The 22898-nt window shown below is 37.9% G+C and overlaps 1 protein-coding gene and 1 long non-coding RNA gene across 4 annotated transcripts; one reads left to right on the top strand and one right to left on the bottom strand.

Moving 5' to 3' along the window:
- Nucleotides 1–2200: 2200 nt before the first annotated feature.
- LOC108463335 (uncharacterized) lies at nt 2201–10016 on the top strand. 3 transcript variants are annotated; one of them, XM_053023842.1, is made up of 14 exons: nt 2201–2452; nt 2671–2928; nt 3767–3950; nt 4281–4331; nt 5298–5428; nt 5518–5634; nt 5741–5860; nt 6486–6556; nt 7083–7252; nt 7899–7952; nt 8987–9096; nt 9305–9418; nt 9517–9642; nt 9740–10016. In XM_053023842.1, the coding sequence occupies exons 2-14, from the start codon at nt 2873–2875 to the stop codon at nt 9765–9767; spliced, it is 1332 nt and encodes a 443-aa protein (XP_052879802.1). In that variant the 5' UTR covers nt 2201–2452; nt 2671–2872; the 3' UTR covers nt 9768–10016. The 3 variants fall into 3 exon arrangements, with proteins under 3 accessions (XP_052879802.1, XP_052879803.1, XP_017618775.2); XM_053023843.1 differs by having other exon boundaries at nt 2671–3035; XM_017763286.2 differs by having other exon boundaries at nt 2671–3072.
- On the bottom strand, nt 3403–7185 carry LOC108463336 (uncharacterized). The gene is made up of 3 exons (XR_001868056.2): nt 7056–7185; nt 3714–3843; nt 3403–3603 (listed from the first exon to the last, which is right to left on the bottom strand). It is a non-coding gene; the product is annotated as an uncharacterized LOC108463336 (long non-coding RNA).
- Nucleotides 10017–22898: the final 12882 nt, after the last annotated feature.

Genomic DNA, 22898 nt, shown 5'->3' with positions numbered 1-22898 from the left:
TGATGATAAGCGATACTGTAACATTGTGAGAAAGACAACTTACATCAGTAGATAATCTAAACAAGTTCGTAATCCCGTAAAAAAATCAAAGTGAGCAAGTTATTCAAATACTTAGAAGGATTATTATGTCGTCTACAATTACAATTATGAAAATGGCTAGTCTTGGTTATCGGAGCAACTGACTCCACAGGTAAAGACATAGATGTACTTATTAAAAGAATGATACACTGGACTGGATCCAAGTTGAATTAATTCTAAATCCATTTGTGAATTAAGTCATTTGTGACGTTCATGATGTGACTTACCTAAATCCTAAGTTAGTTATTGACCATGCGTATGTAACTCATGTGCTTTGATATAAATGGAGGCTTATGCTCTAAAGATGATCGAGTTGATAGCCGATATGTTGGGTACATGACTTGGGTATTGAATGGCTTTACTAGCAACAATGAAATTTATAGTTCAACTAAAGAGTTAACAATATCCTTTTAATTGACTTTTTGTGGATTGAGAAATATGAAACGTGGCCACAGGTTGCTTATTCTCGAACAAGCAATTTAACATAGTCATTAGTTGACAATGATCATACTAATTATTAAGAAGATACAATGGTGATAATGAGATAAAATAGGATTGTATTAAGTGAATGAATTTAACTCAAAAGAATCAAGGATATCATATGAGGGTAACACACACATGACGAGGTCATTAAACAAAACAGTTGAATGAATTGCTTTTGTAAAGAGTACACAATAAGGAGTTTTCAATCATGGTACTTCTTGTGGACTAACTTTATAATTAAGTAAATTGTGAATTATCAGAATGATACTTCTAGGCATAATTGCAATTACTCGAGCCTAATTGTATTTGTTCAACTGGTCCCTCCACTAGCTCAACAAAAGCTCGATCAGACTTGCATTTGAATTAGAAGAAAATTATACGACTTTGGAAATACTTCAGTTGAGTTGATTTATTCGATGTGAAATTAAATTAGGTGATTGTGTGAATCAATTAGAGAATTTGATTAAAGAATTTTCTTGAAAAATTAATTTGAAAAGTCTCAATGATTTTTGGGATAATTAATTTTGATCAAGTAAAATTAACTTAATTAAAATAAATATGATATTTTTGAAAATTAATTCTCAAGTCAGACATTTGGCCTAATGGATAATTGATCATGAAAATTGGACCGGAGATGAAAAATTGAACCTAAGAACCAAAACTGGAGACTAAAATCCAAAAATTGGTGAACCATGCCCTATGTATGAAATTGGACCAACAGTCCAACCGGTGGCTGAACAGGACCAGTCATGCCATCACTAGCCCGGAATGAATCGATTAGGCCTATTCGGGCCAAACAGTGATGGTTCGAGGTGCTAAGGAGAAGTGGCGCTGACAATGGCATTGCTGGGCATGGCAACTAAGACAGCGGTGATCCAATGGCTGATAGATGGTCATCAGTGATGGTTTTTTTACAGTAGAGTAATAAAAAAATTATACTCCTAGTGCGGTTCTACCAGATAACTTAATTTCAAATTAACTTTTCCAAAAATAATATTTTTTAATATTTAATTTAATTTAAAATTTATCTAGATATTAAATTAAATTTAATATTTATTTGATAATATTTTATTAATTTAATATTAATATGATTAATTCTAATTCTAGTTAAATTCTCTCTAAATTCTTCTTATATAAAGAGAGCATGGATCATCATTCTCATACACTTTCAAGAAAAGTTGAAAAGAGAAAATTCTCTAAAGAAATTATTTCAAAAATTTCTAAAGATATTCTTATTATTTACAACTTGACTCAAGAGTTTAGATAAATTAAAAACTTACCACTCTGGTAATTTTTGTCAATTTTTTTATTTGAAGCAAGCCTACACTCAGGAAATGTGAACTTGAGGATAGTAGAGAAGATTACTTGGTTGAAACGTTCATCCTAGACAAATCATAAATGTACGATTCTGATTAAATGTTTATTACTTTAGATAACACAACCAAAGTTTTTATTTTTTGAAAAAAAATTAAAACTTTGTTTTTCCCTTGCATCTATTTTTCGATGCATTTTTCGAACCTAATTTTCCAACAAACATTTATAAGAGGTGTTGTCAGCCATTTCCTAATATTACACGTGTCTTTTGGTTAATGGTTTTGTATTATCTAGGTTTAGGTGACCTAATGCTTTTCCTCTCCCTTAAGTGTAGGCTGCCCTTTAGCATAATAAGTAAGCATACAGCAAAAATGTTAAACAGTCCCCTTTGTTAAGAGTGTGGTCTCTCGACATGTGCTCACCTTATTGTGGGCTGGCAAAGTAGGAGTTCCAAGGTCTTGGTCGATAGGATCTAGTCTTTGCTGTTGGTCTTCGCTCGAATGGGGTTTGGTGAGGTCCGGTGAGGCCGTAGGGTCGAGAGGTGAGCTTGTTGGATTACCGTTGGTGGGCTTAAAAGGTATAGATATAACAATATTAACAATATAGATCTATCAAGGTTGAGGCTCTGATTATCTTTGACCAAAAATTACTTCTTAAAAATTATAAAAGTTTATTTTATTAATATTTATATATCTTTATTATTTTAAAAAAAATATTTTTTAGATTAATAAACCAGTTAATAATTAATAAATAACAGGGAATATGCTTTTTTCTCTCTTTTTTTTTTTGTGATAGAATATGCTTTTTCAAATACATGCCAATACCAACAGAAGGTAACGAAATAAAGGGATAACTTGACGCCCGAACAGTTGTATCTATTAACGACAAGGAGACTAATTGAAGAACAGAGGCGGGTATTCATTCATTCGTATTGGTAGGCAGAAGAGAGAGACACAGAGCGTTCCAATTTGCAAATGCCAAGTGTCGTGCTTTGCTAATGAATCCACTTGGCCAATATATATATATTTTTGAAAATTACAGAAGCCAATGCCGGTATCAATGGCATTTCACTCATCTTTCCTTCTTTTCTAAAATCTCTAGTTACCCATTTCTCCATTATATTCCTTTCTTCCTTCTCATTTTCTTCTCTTCTGTTTATGGTATTATTACTATTTCATATTTCCTTGTGTTAAGCTGGTATTTCTTTTCTCTTCGCGCTCTTTCTTATTTTTCCTTGCATGTATGTCTATATATATATGTATCTGATTTATGGGGTTTTTTTTTCATCTTTTTGTGTTTCGGCATTTTAACGTCAATATTTGAATTGACCATGTATGGTGTATTTCCCATATTATTTGTTTCATTGGAATTTGTTGATACCAATAAATCTTTAGATTTTTTTTGTTTAGAATCTTGGGAATCTTCATTTTTGGGGGTGAGTGTCTATGGTTCTGAGTATAGGTTAAAATTCCATCCATTTGTTTTAGGGAAGAAGGGAAGTGGAAAGAGAACAATGATTTCTCCTGGTTTTGTCTGGATAAAGAATATTTCATTGAGTGGTTCTTTGATCCTTTGTCTTGTTCAAAATTCATACAAAATGTTCTTTTTTCAGCGCTTAGGTAATTCCAATCGCTAATTGCCTCGTACACTTTGCTTTTGCTTTCGTTTCTCCTAATGGTAGACTGCTCCTTAGTGTTTTTACTTTGATGCATCCATCTTTGTGTTCTCCTGTGTTAGGAATACAATTTACATATGGATCATTAGCTATAAATGTATGAAACAGTTATCCATTATTGCCCCTTGAACGGCAAATTTCATAGTTCCATTTCTTTGCATACCGTGTGATGTTTCTATCAATATTGGAGTAATCGAATCCAATGCTGTTGAGCAGTCCTGCCACGATGGTCGGCTTCAAATATTGGGATGACTGTGTTGATCCTGAGGATTTGGAAGCAATGTGGCAACAACCTGCAGTGAGAAAAGAGTGGATTGATGTTGGGGAGACTCAAGGACAAAAAGTTCACCTATCAAGGGATCCTGAAGGACAGCCTTATTTGACACAAACAGAGATGCGGGTACGCAACTTGAATACCATATTATCAATACTTCACTGCTATTAAAAATTTGGGAATATTAATCTCAATAAGTAGTCTTCCATAAAGTTCGAATGGCTAAGAAGTTAAAATTTCTTTTATAACATTTAATCTTCCTTAAGTACTTTTGTTTTGGTTATTTTTAGATATTAGTCTGATTTTGTCTTATTCGTTTTTCCAACACATTAGCATGATACAGTAGTATACTTTGCTTACTCCTGTACTACAATAATAATAATAATAATAAATTCAAGACCGTTAGATTTTGCCACAAGGTTTTTACTTCTAATTTATCTTATGGTGCTGTTTCAGGCTGTTGCTGAAATTGTTACTAGCAGACATTTTGATACACATATAGATCCGGTATGTCACCTATCACCTGGATTTGTCTCCCGTACCACTGATTTCCAGTCTTGATCATACAGAAATTTATTATATGATTTTATCTTACATTAGTGTAAAATTACTCTGGTCAGGCAGTATAATTCCTGACAGAAACTCTTCTTAAATAATATGCATATAACAATGAAGTGTTACTATCATAATCCTAATTTCTGAAGACAAGGCTATTTTCAGGATACGCCATTTTCTGATGACATGAATATACAAATATCTTGAAATCTATACAATACAAATTATTAATGTATCAAAAGTTTTATAAATATATTATACCTTAAACACGATTATGACACTGCAAGTTTTTAAATCTATCCTGTTTATAGGAAACCTTCTATCTCTCTCTTCCTTTCCTCTGTATTTGTCTGAATGAATCTTACTTTTGTCCCAGATATTGGCTTTTGACCATTTTTGTTTTAAGGCATATAAAGAGTTGAATTTTTAACCACTGGAGTTTGACTGAGGGTCAATACATTACAATAAATATACGAAGTATTTACTCAAATAGATATCGTGAACCCCACCTTTATTTATCTCATTCTCAAAAATGGATTCTACAACAGCTAAATTGTGTCAAGTTGGGGGGAATGCTATAAACATTAAAAATCCAATACCAGATGGTAATATCACAAAAGGTTCTGTTAAAAGGAACTGCCGATTTGAGGTGAAGTGAATGGATGGAGGCAAAAAAGATTGACACCGTACAGTCCAATAATGACTATTACTTTCTAAAATATGTCTTGTATTAACAAAAGGAAAAAAGGCTAAATTTGCAGTGAATTCGCTACTTCCTTGTAGTACATTGTTTTGTAGCATGGCTCTGTTATGTGCCAATATACTATGTACATCCTAAATAATCTGTAGAAAAATTGAAGTTACAGTTATTACTTATTTCTAATTTTTAAAGTTTGGCATTCTTTCACCGTTCTGCAGGAGATGATTTGTACTATTGCAGAACTTGAAAGTAATAGGCAGCCTCTTGCCGAGCAACATGATAAGAAATCCAAGGTCACTACAGTAGGAATCATGCAGATTTCACTAGCAACTGCAGAGTCGATGGCCAAGTACAATTTTATGTTTTCTAGTGCAGCTGCATGTAACTAAGCTAAACCTGCTTTGGATTTATGAACTTGTAGTTTGAAAATTCTTGTAGGGAGTATCAGATTTCATTATACAAAATTGAAGGGGATCCAGACATTCTGTACAGGCCTTTTGTAAATGTATATTTCGGAGCAACCTACCTTAAATGGTTATCAAACTTTGAAAACAAGTGAGTTTGCAGTGAAGACCTTAGATCCATCTTGAATATATTACGTTACTAGATGAGGTCAGTAAATAATTTGGTATCATTTCTCTCGAATGTTCTGAATTTGCAGAGTTAGAACTGAAGAGTTTATGGTCAGGGCTTATAAGGGTGGTACAAAGAAAGCAACTCATAAATCAACCCTGCCATATTGGAAGCGTTATATTTCTGTGAAAGAGACTTTTACACCCAGGTTTTTATTACCCCTCAAGAAAGTTCTGCATTTGAATAACAAATTTTACTCAAGTACTTCTTGAAACTTTCCAGGGGAAGATGTAGTCTTTTATCTTTATTTTCCTGGTTCTCTAGGGCTTTTGGTTTTTGCCTATTCATCTTCTCTATTTGTCGGATTGAAATTCATATTCTTCGTGGATGAACTTCCAACTCCAAATGGTTTTAACCCTGTACGGGTTAAAATTTTTAGGTACCTTAAAGTGAAGAGAAAGTGCCAACAGCACGCACTACCTTCCAGTACTATCATTAGATTTTCTCTAAGTGCACACTGTGCTAGTCCAGCTTCATGTCCATTTTCTGGGTTGGATCATATATCAGTGAGGCTAAATTCTAGACAAGTCTTTTTTTTTTTTTTTTTGTGTCATTAAACTGAAATTATTATCTGTGTGCTTGAAGTTTCAATTTCCACTTCTTTGCTTTCACTTCAGCTTATCTTGTTTATCTTCTGAAGAGCAAATATTTGTCCAAATTGAAGCTATGCTGCCTTGTGAAGCAGATATAAACCAGTGAAAAATGAAAAGTTAACAGCTATGCTAATAGAACTAATCTATCATTATAGGGATTGACTTCCATTTGTCGTTCAGGTGCAGAAAACATTCTAATGGTCCGACTACTCAAGCACCAACTTCAACTGCACTGGATTCATCGAACTCAGGTTGTTCCCCTCTTATTTACTTGAGGTTATTTGATGCAATTTTTAGTCAGTAAATCATCAATCTATCTCATAAATGAATTTTTACTTCCATCAAGTAGAAGGAAAAATTCTAGTGCTAATTCATATAAAAAATCATTCTACTATGGTTAAGAAAGCCAAGTATAACCAAAAAAATATCCATCTCCTTTTGAAATAAAGTGGGAAAACTGAGGCAACCTCTACGGTTTCTTTCACAAGTTAACTGTTAGATTTTGTATCCTTTGTGTTGCATGAAGTAAAAGTTTAATCTGAACAATTCAAGAAGTGAAACAGTAATAATCCAGTAAAATTTAAAATTATCAAGAATAACATGTAAGGATAATCTTCTAAATTCAACATTTGATTTGCTGAAAATGGAGCACATAGATCTGGGGGGCATTATCTCTATCCTCTCAGAACATCGTTTTCTGCTTATTTATTTTGCATCTATTTTGCATCTCAATACTGCTACTTTAAATACCTGTTTTTCTTTATCGGAGAGCTGCAGATGATGCCTGCCTGTATTGGGACTCCAGAGTTTCCCCCGAAGACATGAGAGAGATGTGGAATAATCCTGAAATCTGCAACGAGTGGAATAAATCTAATCAGAAAAGGGGAAAAGTGCTATTTACCCTTGATAGTGAGAAGAACCCATGTCTTTCTCGTTTAGAACTGAAGGTCTGATCCTATTACATTTTTCCTCATCTTTGACATTTTATCAAGAGTGCATATAAATATAATATTCTTTTCAAGGGTTAAAATTTATGTGCAAGTTATGATTTTCTTGGGTCAAATGTTGTAGGATCCTTAGGTACTAGTTTGGCAACTGAAATTGGGTATACTGCTAATAAAAGTTGTTTGAAGGCTTGGTTTAGAGGATATTTGGTTACTAGAAATAGGACCTTATCAGCCGAACAATTTTGGTTGCTAAGCATGGAGAAATTTTTTTTCCCCTGTTGAGCATAATGGAGGAGATTTTAATGCTGTCGGGACAAATTTCCATTAGGCAAAAAAAAAAAATTAATGGAAGAAAAAAAGATCAAGGATAACGCCCAAGGTTGTTTAAGCAAGCTGTCAGACCTAGACACACTCAAAGAACTTAACACTCCTGATTCTGGAAAACTTCTAACTGCCATGGTGATAAACCAAATGCAGATGATGATATAGACATAATTTGAATGGAAATGAATAAAAAAATAAGGCAAAGTAGCTTATAATTATTCATTAACACATGCAGGTAAATAAGTATTGCCAGAAGTGTTCTTTTATTTTGCTTTACATCTTTACTTTTTCTTGAATCATTGGCATGGATGTCTTGTTGCAGGCAGTTGCAGAAATAATTGTTAACAATTACTTCAGTACAATGGGAATAAAACCAGTAAGTATGGAGTTGGATAAAGAAGGTTGGCAGAATAAAAGTTAGCTAATATTTAGGTTTTTATTCTTATTTTCAGAACAACTGTTTTACTGATTTCTTTTTTAACCAAAGCGCATCTGTTCTACCAGCCTGATTAAACTGGACACAAAGTCAAAAGTGGTTCACACTTAACATAATTTAACACTATGATTCAAATTTTCAGAAAGATACGAATAATTTCTTATGTAAGTGCATAGTGCTACATTATGGGTGATTGGGTATGTCACCACCAGTGAAAAGTTGGATTTCAACAATTTCATTTTGCTTTTTATAATAGAAAGGTTTGCTTAGCTAAATGAACTATGAAATCTAAAGAGCTACGCTGATGGTGACCCTAGACTAAAAACCTGATCAACAAATATGCTTCCCAATAAATGTCCCACATTGCTAATCTAATCCTCCTCCTAAAAAGGAGCATCAAATGTGCTTTTGGATAAACACTATCCAGGCCCCCTGTAGATTTTTTCTCTTTTTGCCTTTTTTGGCCATTTTGACATCTTGAGGAGTTTATCCCTAGAGGGCTTTTAGTATCAAGGAAAATGATCACTTTCCATGGAATTTAATTGGTGGGAAAGTGATTTCTACATTTAAGTTTCCTGAGAATGTAAGGTTTTTGTAAGTATTTCTGACCTGAACTGAATCTAGTGGATTAACGTTTAAAGTTTGCTCCGGCCACTTCTTTTCTTTCTTTTGAGAAAATGGTCTCTTTAACTTTTTGTTTTAATGTACTTCACAAGCTGAATTTTCCTAAGATGTTTGGATATGTACATGGACCTTCACGTGCACAAGTGTGCAAATGTGAATGAATACAAGTAGGAAAAATGAAATCCAAGACAACTAAAGTTTACATGAACTGGATGCAGTAAATACTTGGCATTGATTAGCATACAATTTGAACAATATGGGTAGAGTCTGGATTTAATTTCTGCTAAACCTATGCATTTTTGTATTTTGGTTTTGTCCAACTTTTGTTTTGACACTAACATTCTGTACAGACGGCACTTTGTGCTCTGGCTGAGATGGTTAGCATGCGCAACGTAGACGGGACTGAAGAACGAACAGGACTAATGGGAATTGACTACTCCACAGCTTTTCGGCTTTACACGTGAGTGAAAATCTAAATGAAACAACATTTCTTTACCATCAAGAACAGCAATCCAATAAAAAGTTATAAGAAAGGAAAATAAATTTACCATCTAAAAATGTGGTTTAGACACAATAATTGCTTTAAGATTAAAATAGCGTTGCTTTAGCATACTATCAGTTTATAGCAGTGATAAAATATGTCTGAAACTTGTAATTTTGGTGTGAAGAGAGGTGGGATTCAGGGATTATCCGATAGATTATGAAGAAGATCTCACCAAACCATTTGTGTCCATGTATTTTGGGGCGGCATATTTCGCTTGGTTATCAATGTATGAAGGGAGGTAGGTTAACTCTCCTATAGTGACATTTTATTGTGGCTGGTCATATTTATTCCGTAGCCTTACAAAGTTGTCGCATTTTCCGGGGATGGCACAAATAGCGAAAGGGATCTGCAATTTGTCATTCAGGCTTATATTTCCGGACCGGAAAATGTAAATCCTGAAGGGATGTGTCCGGAGTGGGCTAAATTCGAGCAAACATTGGCTGGTTTTGAGTTCCGAGAGAGGTATGCATGTAGAATTTCTTAAATGCTTTAACAAATGTATGTATGTATGAGTGAGTGACTTTGGCTTTGGCATTGGCATTGATGCATGCTTCTTCAGGAACGGAGGGAGGTGCACCGTCATGTGACTTGATTAATATGATTATCTTCTCATCACCAATTTGGAGATGATTGGCCAATCCTTTGGAGTTGCATGGGATTGGGGTGCACTTTGATTTGGATTTGAAGATTGATACAAACGCCAAATACGCCTCTAAATGCTGTTATAGTAAAGATGGATTATTGACATTTGTGGGCAGCCATTTTTTATTTTCTTTATTTTATTTTAACTTTAAATTCATTTTTGAGAATTAAATAATACTTATATATATTTAAAATGTCCTCAAACTATATAATAACATATTTAAAAATGTAATGGTAGTGTTTTTATCTTAATAAACCCATATTCTTTAATATAAATTGATAAAAGACCTTAATAAATTAAATTCCATATTATCAATCAATGCCAACTTATTAAAATTAAGTGCATGTATTTAACCTAATAAAATTTTAACTAATTGTATTAAAATTTTTTATACCTTTTAAATAAGTTAAGTTGCTTTCATCAATATCCATCCTTGGGTAAAAGATTTAAACACTTTCATTGACCCCAAAAAATTAAACAATTTTATATTTTATATTTTACCTTTTTATTTTAAAATTTTATTAAATTAAAATAGTCTACATTTGATTGTAAATATTCATATTGAATTTTTACAATAGATTCGTGATAATCTTATAAATATATGTTTATGATTAAAAGGACAACTTTTTAGTCATGTGTTTTGTCTAAATAATTTATATGAAATTTTGTGAATTTAAATTTCATGTGATCCAAAATGCCAACAAACTAAAGTCAAGATGTTTAATGAGTATGTATTAAAGATGAGCCAACAAACTAAAGTCAAGATGTTTAATGAGTATGCATTAAAGAAGAGGGGTTTATTTAGATTTTTTTTTAAAATACTTATTATAAAGTGTTATAGTTTATAGACTTTTTTAAAAAAATTGTTAGCAAAACAGGGGAGACAAAAGATCTCAGAATTTCCCCCAAATAGACCTTTCAGAATCAAGCTTAAGGAGGATCGATCAATCTTTTTTCCTCATCAGCAACTAAGGTAGCCAACACCGAGCCTTCCTCCACCCAGAATCTATCCTCCCGCCGCGATATACCCTCTTGAGCCACTGTATGCATAGCCAATTTCCTGATCTGGCAAGGTAAGTGAACCGACACACCTGCTCCGTGGCTTCGCAGATAAAGGCACTGATCTCCGATAGGTCCTCCGAGGTAGCGTTTAGCTTACAGATGACTGCCCGAGCATCGCTCTCTATGATGACAGACCGGAATCCCATTTCAGAAGTGAAAGTAGCCCATGAACAACAATTCGGGCCTCCGCTATAAACATTGTAGGAACGTAAGAGGTAAGTCGACTACAAGCGCCCATTATTTAACCATACTCGTCCCGGATAATAACACCCAAATAGGCTTTTTACAGGGAGAATGAAAAACTAGCATCAACGCTCACCTTGACAAAAGACAGCGGAGGAGGGAGCCAGCGGACAATCTGGGGCTCGGATGGTTGGGCCAGGCCTCTAACGACTTCAGCGATCTCAGAATAGTATCCTCGAATAAAGGTAATCACTTCGCACCCTTTGAACAACCCCCTCATGCACTAAGCTGTTCCGCGAAAACCATAAAGCCCATAGCACCACTACGATCTCGGTTCTTTTACACACAGGGTAATGGGCAAACATCCAAGCAAGCCAGTCAGGAAAACTCAACTAATCATCGTTCAGCGAGCGATCATAGCAAAGGGCAACCTAGACAGTCCTTGTAAAAGCACAATGTCGTAGAACATGGGACACATCCTCAGTCACCGTATGACATCTAGGGCACTGAGCATCATTTGCAATTCTTTTGTTGGAGAGACACATTTCGTAGGCACAAATTGCTTTAGGAATTTCTACATTGCTATCTTGATTTACGGAGGGCAAGTAAGTCCCCATAATTGTAAACGTAATCGCACCTCCATAGTGGAAACAATAGAGGGGGCCAAGCGATAGTCAATAACCACTCCTAACACTATAAACACTACAGTGCTCACCCCCTACACAATGCGATCATCCTGGTTAAAATTTGACATTAGGATACTTTTGATAAGATATGCCTCTTCAGGGTAGAACACAAAATCTATTAACGCAAAATTCCAACCCATCGAATCTGATAGGAAATGAGGTAAACAATTGCTAAACTACTGAAAATGAAATAAAATCCTTTGAATGAATCTGTAAAATCTATCTTACTTCATTCTGTACATTTAGACTGACTTTTATAGCAGAGAGGTTTAGTAACTGCTCTGCTCAATACCGTAACAGAATAACCATCTCACTAACAAACTAAATCTACTAGCATACATACACTCTATCATGCATCCATCTTCTCAACCGGTAAAACCCGAAGAGAAGTTCGAAACCGAGTAAAGCTGGTGACAGAGAGAGGCTTGGTAAAAACATCAGCCACCTGATCACAGGCAGGAACCTCGCCAACTACAAGAGCACCACTGGCAACTTTCTCCCGAACAAAAAATAAGTTAAGCTCGACATGTTTAAACTTCGAATGAAGAACTGGATTGGCTGCAACAGCAACTGCACTAGAACTATCACACCAGACAGTGGGCAGATCAGGTGATAGAACTTGCAACTCATGAAGAAGAGAAACCAACCAGGTGATATCACTAGCAGCCACAGCAAGACCGCGATATTCAGCTTCAGCCGTAGAACGGGACACCACCTGCTGCTTTTTAGAACCCCAAGATACTGGAGCATCACCATAATATACACAAAAACCGGATGTGGAGCGACGGTCATCAAAATCAAGACCCCAATTGGCATCGGCGTACCCTACAAGAGACAAACGCGAGGATGGTCGGATAACAAGGCCATAGTTCAGTGTCCCACAGAGGTAGCGCAAGATACGTTTCAAAGCAATCATATGTGTAGTGGTGGGACTATGCATGAATTGACAAATACGATTCACAGCATAGGAAATATCAGGGCGTGTAAGCACCACATATTGTAAAGCACCAGCCAAACTCAGGTACTCAGTAGGATCACTCAATCGGTCACCATCATCCTTGGATAACTGAGTCGAACTAACCATAGGAGTATTAACAGGCTTCGTATAGAAGAGCGAGCTCCGAGCAAGCAGATCGCGAACATATTTTCTCTGACACAAATGAACACTGCCAGAAGACGAACGTGTAACCTCAACCCCAAAAAAGTAATGTAGATCTCCCATATCTTTGAGGGAGAACATAGCATGCAACTGTTCAACGAAACTATTAATAGCTGCTGAATCATTACCAGTAATGATCATATCATCTACATACACAAGAACATACAACGTAGTACTTGACGCAAGCCGAATGAACAAAGACGCATCAGACCGAGAACCAGTAAATCCAACAGAAAAAGAGAAACCGCTTTAATTTATCAAACCAAGCTCGAGGATCCTGACGAAGGCCATACAAAGCTTTCTGCAACCGACAGACAAGTGGCCGTCCATCAGACCCAAACTGAACAAACCCCGGAGGCTGCTGCATAAAAACCTCAGTATCTAGGTCACCGTTTAAAAAAGCATTATTGACATCAACTTGTCGAAGGAACCAGCCTCGCGATACCGCAATGGACAAGATGACTCGAATAGTGGATGGCTTAACTACGGGACTAAAAGTTTCTTTAAAATCACATCCTGGTACCTGAGCACAACCCTTAGCAACTAACCGAGCCTTCCAACGATCAACAGATCCATCAGGCTTCTTCTTAATTTTAAATGACCATTTGCACCCAATTGCTTTTCGTCCAGGAGGGAGCAACACAAGCTCCCAGGTATTATTAGCCAGGAGCGCATCAAATTCTGCTTGAACTGCTAATTTCCACTGCGGATGAGCAAGCGCCTCGTCAACCGAACATGGCTCAATCTCAACAGTCTCTGCAGACAAAACCTTGGGCTTAAAAATGCCAGCCTTTGACCGTGTAACCATTGCATGCGTATTCTCACAAGAAATCGGTAACGAAGCCGCAAGTGTCGAGGAAGTAGATGAGGACTCATTGGAATCGGAATGTGATGTATCAGGGACGACCATCGGAAAACCGGAAAGGACAGACGGAAGAGCAGACTCAGAACGAAGCACCTCAAGTTGAGACACCTCACTAGTAGAGCCAGGCAACGGACACGAAGGCATGGAAGTAGTCATCGGGACAGAAGACCGGGCACGACTGATAATGGAAACATATGTAGTATTGGAAGGAGAATGACCAGTATCAGACACCGGTGGAAGGGAAAACGGGAATCGATGCTCATCAAAAATGACATGCCGGGAGATTATCACTGAGCCATCAGGAGTAAGACAATAATAGCCTTTGTGTTGAGAACTGTACCCCAAAAATGTACAGCATTACGACCGAAAATCCAGCTTACGACGCTGAAAAGGACGAAGATAAGGAAAGCAGCAGCAGCCAAAAACTCGAAGATGATCATACTTCAGTGCACACCCATAAAGCTTCTGATACGGAGATTGGCCTTGAAGAACTGGAGTAGGAAGGCGATTAATGAGATGAACTGCACTACGAAGAGCATAACCCTAGTGCTGCATAGGCAGATTAGCCTGAGCTAACAGAGTCAGACCAGTCTCTACTACATGCCAATACTTACGTTCTACAACACCATTTTGTTCAGAAGTGTGAGGACACGAGACGCGATGGAGAATGCCCTGATCAGCAAGAAGTGAGGCAAAAGCCCGAAACTCTCTACCCCAATCACTCTGAAATTTCTTAATAGTCTTCCCGAACTGAGTGGCAACCATTTTTTGAAACTGAGAAAAACACTCAAGAGCTTGAGATTTACGTTTAACCAAATACACCCATGTAAACTGACTGTACATATCGACAAACGAAACATAGTATAAATGTCCTTCACAAGCAACCGAGGTTGGGCCCCACAAATCAGAAACAACTAACTCAAACAATTCCATATACTCAGTAGTAGACAAAGAAAACGGGAGTTTATGCGATTTGCCCTTCTGACAAGCAATGCAAACATGAGAAAAAGACTTCTTATTAGTAACAATACCACAATTATTCAAAACAGTAGAAACAATTGAAGTCGATGGATGACCAAGCCTGTTGTGCCACAAGGTAAATTGATCAGAACGGGACGAACTAGCTTGAAGGTCAACATTATGAACAGCAGACATACGAGGCGATGAAAGTGCAGAGTCAGCGGAAAACTGATAGAGCCCGTCACGAACTCGGCCCCCCAATAAAGTTTCCCCCGTCTGGATGTCCTTAACGACACAATAGGAGGGATGAAACTCAAAAAACACATCGTTATCTCGAGCAAACTGAGACACAGATAAAAGATTTTTACGAATGCTTAGAACACACAACACATTAGACAACCGTAATAGTTTGGAACTAGCAGGAATAACCGCCTCCCCAACAGATAAAATTGAAGTAGGAGCCCCATTACCTATTAAAAGTTCAGATATACCTGAATAAGAAGTAGACGCATTTAAATCCGCAGCATTCTGACACACATGATTAGAAGCTCCAGAGTCTGGGTACCACGAGACAGTCCCGGTCGGTGTAGAAATATACGGATTAGCACTGCCATAGCTAGAACCATATGGAGAAGTATCTGAAAAATCAGACGCACGAAAATCTGGAATTCGAGGCAACCCAACGCCTTGAAAGTTGTTAACATCAAAAACCCGAGCACGAAGCTTTGTACGCCAGGGAGCCTCAGGGGGAACAGACGGACCAGAGCCATCTAAACCGACACAATTAGCAACCGGAGACCCAAGTGACTGCTGAGATACATAGGGAGCCCCAGGAGCCGGAGGCGGACCACGAGTAAAATGGGATCCATGAACAGCTACAAAATTAGGCCCATGTTGTTGGCCCAAATCTGGATGGAGCCTTTTAGCAATAGGAGGCCGGCTAACAAAACCATGCGCATGGGGCTCATAAGGCGCAGATTCATAGGGACTAAGAAGCGGTCCAATAGACCCAGTGGCCCAATTGGGCCGCGTAAAAGCAACAGTAACAGGAGGATTCTGCTGCCAAACCCATTGTCCTCCTTCAGATTTGAGCATCGAAGGGCGCGCACGAAATGCTTCATTACTACCAGGAACCAAGGCCGCCGATGAACCGCCATACTCCCTGTCAAACCGGTAGTAGCACCGTTGAGCAGGACGGCCAAACCGATTGCAGATTTGGCATTGAATCCGTGAGCGAAACGAACGACCACCACGCGACCCCGACGGCGCCCGACCACCGCGAGCACTACGAGCATCATACTCAGGCGTCGAATCAGAGGTCTGAACCACATACGCCACCAACGGCACATCACGCGCGGCCCGCAACTGTCGACTCTCAAACGCCATAAGAATATCTACCAATTTGGAGAACGACAAAGACTCCGATGAAGCCGAGACAACCATAAACACAGAGTCAAATTCAGATGTGTGACCACCAAGGAGAACCTCAAGCTTCTCCGCCTCAAGAACTTCTGAGCCCGACGCCGCAAGCAAGGCGCAAAGCGAATTGATTTTGGAAACATACTTATTGATGGTAGATCCACCCTTCCGAACCGCATGGAGATCGTGACGGATCTAGGAGACTCTTTCAACAGAAGTAGCAGCGAAGAGATGACTCGCTGCACTCCAGATATCACAAGCCGATTTAGTAGATATGAAATAGGAAAGAAGAGAGGAGCTCACCGTGGAAAGAAGCCACGAGGCAAAAAGCTTGTCTTGCTGCGTGAACCACACTGCATCTGGATTCGGGGCGAGACCGCCATCACTCGTAGTCACCACCTTCGGTGGAACAGGGACAGAGCCATCCAAGAACCCCTGAAGCCCGTACCCATCGACAACAAGCCGAACTTGATGTTGCCACTGAACAAAATTGGACTCATCCAATTTGGGAATCTCATGTCGAGGAAAGCTGTAGATTAAGCGAGAATGCGAAGCAGACGACGGAACAAAACCATCAGATTGCTGATCAACCATCGGATCCATAATCTCGGAGCGGAAGCACCACCAAGACCTTAGGCGACTGATACCATGATAGGAAATGAGGTAAACAATTGCTAAACTACTGAAAATGAAATAAAATCCTTTGAATGAATCTGTAAAATCTATCTTACTTCATTCTGTACATTTAGACTGACTTTTATAGCAGAGAGGTTTAGTAACTGCTCTGCTCAATACCGTAACAGAATAACCATCTCACTAACAAACCAAATCTACTAGCATACATACACTCTATCAGAATCATACGTCAAAAGATCCGAAACAATGGCAATGTAATCAACCCGAGGAGTCTGGATCTTTCGAGGAATGGGTCCAGGTAGCTAGTAATTTTTACAAATGGAAATTAAATTACCTGAGCCCACCTTACATCCAAGGCCCGAAACAAGCAACCCCTTAGCACTCCAAACGCTGTGCCAGATCAGAGACGGGTTATGGCCCAAATGCACATTAAGAAAATCTGTGGTGATATAATACTTAGGGTTAGTTTGGCAATGCTTTTGAAAAGTGTTGTGGAAAAGTGCCGTGGAAAAGTGCTTTTGAGAAGTATTTTTGAGAAGTGTTTTTGAAAAGTTTGATTTAAAATTTGAGTGTTTAGTATTGTTGTCAAAAAATATTTTTGAGAAATAAAATGTCTATTTTAGACATGATATTATAAAATAATAAATATGCATTTAAATAATGTTTAAATTAATTAATATTATGATGTTTTAGCAAGAATATTAAAAATAATTTATTATAACTTATTATTAATATTTTAATATATAATATTAATTTTAAATATTTTTAAATAATTAATATTAATTATTTATTAAATTTAATTAGACATGATATTCTAATCTTTTTGAGAGAAAACAAAAGTAAGGTTAAAAATGTAAATATTAACCAAAAGCGTTTTTGGCTGAGAAAAAGTTAAAAAATTTAACTTTTTCATCTGTCAAAAGGTATTTATTTAAAGTTAAAATTTTTTCTCAAATAATGTCTGTTTGGTAATGATTTTAAGGAAAAAGTGCTTTTTATTATAAAAGTTCTTTTGACAAGCTAATCAGAACGTGCCCTTAGCCTTTAAAAGTCATCCCACTAGAGAAGACGGGTTTGTTTGGAGTCTCCATCCCTATTTTGCAAGCAAAACAATGTTGAATTTCGCTAAGGCTCGAAAGCCAAGGCCACCATTCTTCAACTCACATAATAAAGCCCAAGGACACCAGTGTATACCCTTTTGTTCTTAGATATTTCCAACAGAATCGAGCCATTAAGCTTTCCAATTCCTTACAAAATGGCTTGGGTAGTAAAAAACACATCATCGCATACGTTGTTAGCGCTTGCAAGATAGACTTTATAAACACCTTTCTGCCCTCATGGAGAGTGTCTGAGCAATCCAAGAAAGAATGCGACAACGAAACCTATCTTGTAACCTAGCAAAGGCTTGTCTCTTATGCCTACCTATAATAGCAGAGAGACCCAAATACTTCTCTATATTATTAGAAACGTGAACCCTCAAAATGCAGCCTACGTCTGAACGATTCCCGTCAGCCACTTTTATGCTAAAGACAACACTTGACTTTTTAAAGTTAACAAGTTGACCCGAGCAACTTACATATTGCTGTAGAAGGTCTTTCAAAGTAGTCGCCCCACACGACTGTAGCATCTCCAAAAATAAGGCTATCATCAGTAAAAAGGAGATGAGTAATCAAAGGTGCTCCTCGAATAACATGCAACCCCCCGAATCTGACCATTAACCAACACCATCCTTAAAAGAGAAGAGAGACCCTCCTCACAAATGAGAAACAAGTGAGGGCTCAACGGATCCCCATGACAAAGACCCCTTGTCGGAGTAAAGTTCTCCCCTATCTGACCATTCACCACAACAGAATAAGTGATTGAAGAGAAACCACATAATGCCATTCACCCACACTAAAAAAAAGCCCATCGTTAGTAACATGGTTTCAATAAATTCCACTCCATATGGTCATAAGCCTTGTTCATATCGTATTTGAGAGCAAAGGATCCCTATCAACCCACTGGAGGATTTAAGGAAAAAATGCTTTTTATTATAAAAGTTCTTCTGACAAGCTAATCAGAACGTGCCCTTAGCCTTTAAAAGTCATCCTACTAGAGAAGACGGGTTTGTTTGGAGTCTCCATCCCTATTTTGCAAGCAAAACAATGTTGAATTTCGCTAAGGCTCGAAAGCCAAGGCCACCATTCTTCAACTCACATAATAAAGCCCAAGGACACCAGTGTATACCCTTTTGTTCTTAGATATTTCCAACAGAATCGAGCCATTAAGCTTTCCAATTCCTTACAAAATGGCTTGGGTAGTAAAAAACACATCATCGCATACGTTGGTAACGCTTACAAGATAGACTTTATAAACACCTTTCTGCCCTCATGGAGAGTGTCTGAGCAATCCAAGAAAGAATGCGACAACGAAACCTATCTTGTAACCTAGCAAAGGCTTGTCTCTTATGCCTACCTATAATAGCAGGGAGACCCAAATACTTTTCTATATTATTAGAAACGTGAACCCTCAAAATGCAGCCTACATCTGAACGATTCCCGTCAGCCACTTTTATGCTAAAGACAACACTTGACTTTTTAAAGTTAACAAGCTGACCCGAGCAACTTGCATATTGCTGTAGAAGGTCTTTCAAAGTAGTCGCCCCACACGACTGTAGCATCTCCAAAAATAAGGCTATCATCAGTAAAAAGGAGATGAGTAATCAAAGGTGCTCCTCGAATAACATGCAACCCCCCGAATCTGACCATTAACCAACACCATCCTTAAAAGAGAAGAGAGACCCTCCTCACAAATGAGAAACAAGTGGGGGCTCAACGGATCCCCATGACAAAGACCCCTTGTCGGAGTAAAGTTCTCCCCTATCTGACCATTCACCACAATAGAATAAGTGATTGAAGAGAAACCACATAATGCCATTCACCCACCCTAAAGAAAAGCCCATCGTTAGTAACATGGTTTCAATAAATTCCACTCCATATGGTCATAAGCCTTGTTCATATCGTACTTGAGAGCAAAGGATCCCTATCAACCCACTGGAGGATTTCATATGCAGTTACCACATTATCCGAAATAAGACGGCTAGGAACAAACACGCTTTGGGCTTCATCGATGCACAAAGGTGGAGCACCTTCTGAAATCTGTTCACTAACATTTTTTTATGTAATTTTGAATAGAATACATAGACTGATAGGGCGAAAATGAGTTATGTTACTGCGATCGCTAACTTTGGGGATTAAAACAATGTGTATGATTAATGGAATAAAAAGGCGCATCACCTTTTAGTATGTCAATACAGAAGCATGAGACATTATTGCCAACGTTATGCCAAAAACGTTGATAAAACACAACGCCCAAACCATCCTCCCTAGCTGCCTTAAAAGGACTCATTGAATTAAGAGCAACAACTACCTCATCGTTTGTAAAAGTACGTCCCAGCCTCTCATTCATCGCATCTAAAATACACCTTTCAACCCTTGAAAGAATAGCACTATCATTTGCACTTCCTTACAAAGTGAATAGCCCTTAAAATAGTCTTCGGCAATGCATCCAAAACCCTTATCAGATTCAACCAACCTACCATCACCAGCCTCCAATCCCTGGATACTATTCCTACAGCGCTTCTAAGTAACACAATGGTTGAAAAATGCCAAATTACGGTACCTATGTTTCAACCAGTTGGCTCTAGCTCACTACTTCCAATAAAGCTCTTCTTTATCATAAGCAAGATTCAACACAAGCTTCACATCAACTAGGTCGTCCAAAACCTCCTCAGTTGGATCCATCCCATTTAGCAAATCAAGTTGTCTCTATAAATCTAATCCAGTAATCTTTTTACCACGCTTGGGTTTTCGAGCCCACACAAGCAAACCCTCACTCACAGTTTTAAGTCTATCCAGAACAGACCTCAACAAACCATCCCACAACCTCCTAACTTCAGCTTCACACGATGGCTCTAACAGCCAAGCCGCCTCAAATTTAAAATATCACGAACTAGAGGAAGAACCTATGTGTGTTCTTGTATCAAGTAGAATGGAACAATGATCTGAAAAAATCCTCGACAGATGGGATAGCTTATAATATGGGAACAGTTGGCTCCACGCCTCATTTGCCACACCTCTGTTGAGCCATTCCTGAACATTGTTATGAACCTTTCTGCCCCTTTCCCAAGTAAATCAAACCCCAGTATACCCCAGGTCCTACAACGAACAATCAGCCAAATCATCCAGAAAAGAGGACAAAGCAGCAGTACACCCTATTTCTCAAAAGAAAAAGCAATTTCATTAAAATCCCCAAAAATGAGCCAAGGAACATTCGGACAGTCGTCCAATTGCTGTAAATGATTCCAGGAATCCGCCCTTCGTGGCTCTTTCGGTGCCCAAAAAAACCTGTACACCTCCAACATTTACCATTAAAGTCTTCATTTATCAAAACATCGATATGGCTTCCTGAATAAAACCGTAAAAAGACATTGTAGTTTGGCTTCCAACCGAACGAAAGCCCCCTACTACCAATAGAACAAACATCCACTCCATTTGGATATCCACACATCCTATGTACTTTCTCCATATGATTAATCTATAATTTAGTTCAGCGAGAAAAATTACAGAAGGGTTAAGATCTCTTAGCACATACTGAAGGTGGCCTACAGTCTGAGAATTCCTCAAACTCTAGAGATTCCAACATAAGGTTTTCATGGCGACCGGCTGGATTGCTAAGCAAGGCCTGCCGATAAAGAAATAGAAACATCCTTCGAGACTAGACAACTAGACTCCTCTGACTCATCTTCTTAGACACGAGGCCGCTTCAGACCATCCAAATGCAGAACCGATCTGTCATCCCCAACACAACACATTACCTCGTGTCTATCGACATGTGTAAGCCCAATCAGTTGAGACTGAACCAAGATACCAATAGGCCCAGAAAAGGCCCTATTGCGTGACCCCATGAAAGAAGCCCAACCAACATTATTCTTGACCACTATATTCTCAACCAAACCAGCCTTTTGATTTATTCTCATATTTTTAGGAGGAAAAATCGACCCTGTTACCGTCATCCCCCAATTCATAGGATTTGACATCCCTTTAATCTATCCCTTTGTACCCGCATCTTCCCTTAACCAGATGCTCGTTGGTGCCACTACCTGCCTAGTTGGAGCCCGTAGAGTGATGTCCCACTCAAACTCGAAGTCTTGCTTTTGCTGAAGTATCCAAATAGGGCAGAAACCCTCCTCATGGCCAAGCTTCTTACAAAGAAAAAAAAGAAGAAGAGAAAGTCAACTTCTCATATTCAAATATCAGATAATCCTACTTGCCATTAACTAGCACAATCTTCTTCTTCCTCTTCAACGGCTTACGAATATCAAACCGGACTCGAACTCGCGTGACACTTTTATACCCCAACGAGATTGCTTTCGCATCATATTCATGGAATTTCCCGATAAAAGTACCCAACTACTTTTCCACCATCTCAAACATAAACCCGTGAGGTAAATCATGGACTAACACCCAGAAATCCATAGTAACCAATGGCACCACCATAGGGTCCTCCCCATCCTTAAGCCGATGCATAATGATAAGATGAGAGTTAAAATTAGACGGACCCCCCACCTCAATTCGATTCGCATCAACCGAAAAAGATAGTGACCCTCATTCAGATTTGAAATTGAGATACCCCCAATCAGATGCCAAAAATTTGCTAGAGTTGATTGCATAGATCGAAAATTAATCACACTTGACGTTAAGAAAGAACCCACAAAGTAGTTCCCATAAAACACCCCACCCTCTGGACCTTCCGAACCTAACAGCAGTGCAGCCTCTTCCTCCTCACTAATGGAGAGATCAGCGAGAGTCTCTTCCACAATCGCCATTCACGACCAATACAAAACAAGCATGACCAAAACTGGAAAAACAAAAGAAACAAGAAAGAAAGGATGAGAAAAAAGAACGTGCCAAAAAGTAGAGAAATATATTTTAGTTTATAAACTTTTTAATTATATAAATTATTAAATAAATTATTTCTTCTTTATCCATATATAATTTTCCTTGGTAAGGGCATCCACATTTGTTAAAATATTATTATGGAATATTATTTTTAGGAATATCTAAA

Source organism: Gossypium arboreum, chromosome 13 (assembly GCF_025698485.1).
Source record: "Gossypium arboreum isolate Shixiya-1 chromosome 13, ASM2569848v2, whole genome shotgun sequence".
Lineage (NCBI taxonomy): Eukaryota > Viridiplantae > Streptophyta > Magnoliopsida > Malvales > Malvaceae > Gossypium > Gossypium arboreum.
This window is presented reverse-complemented; position numbering and strand designations above follow the sequence as displayed.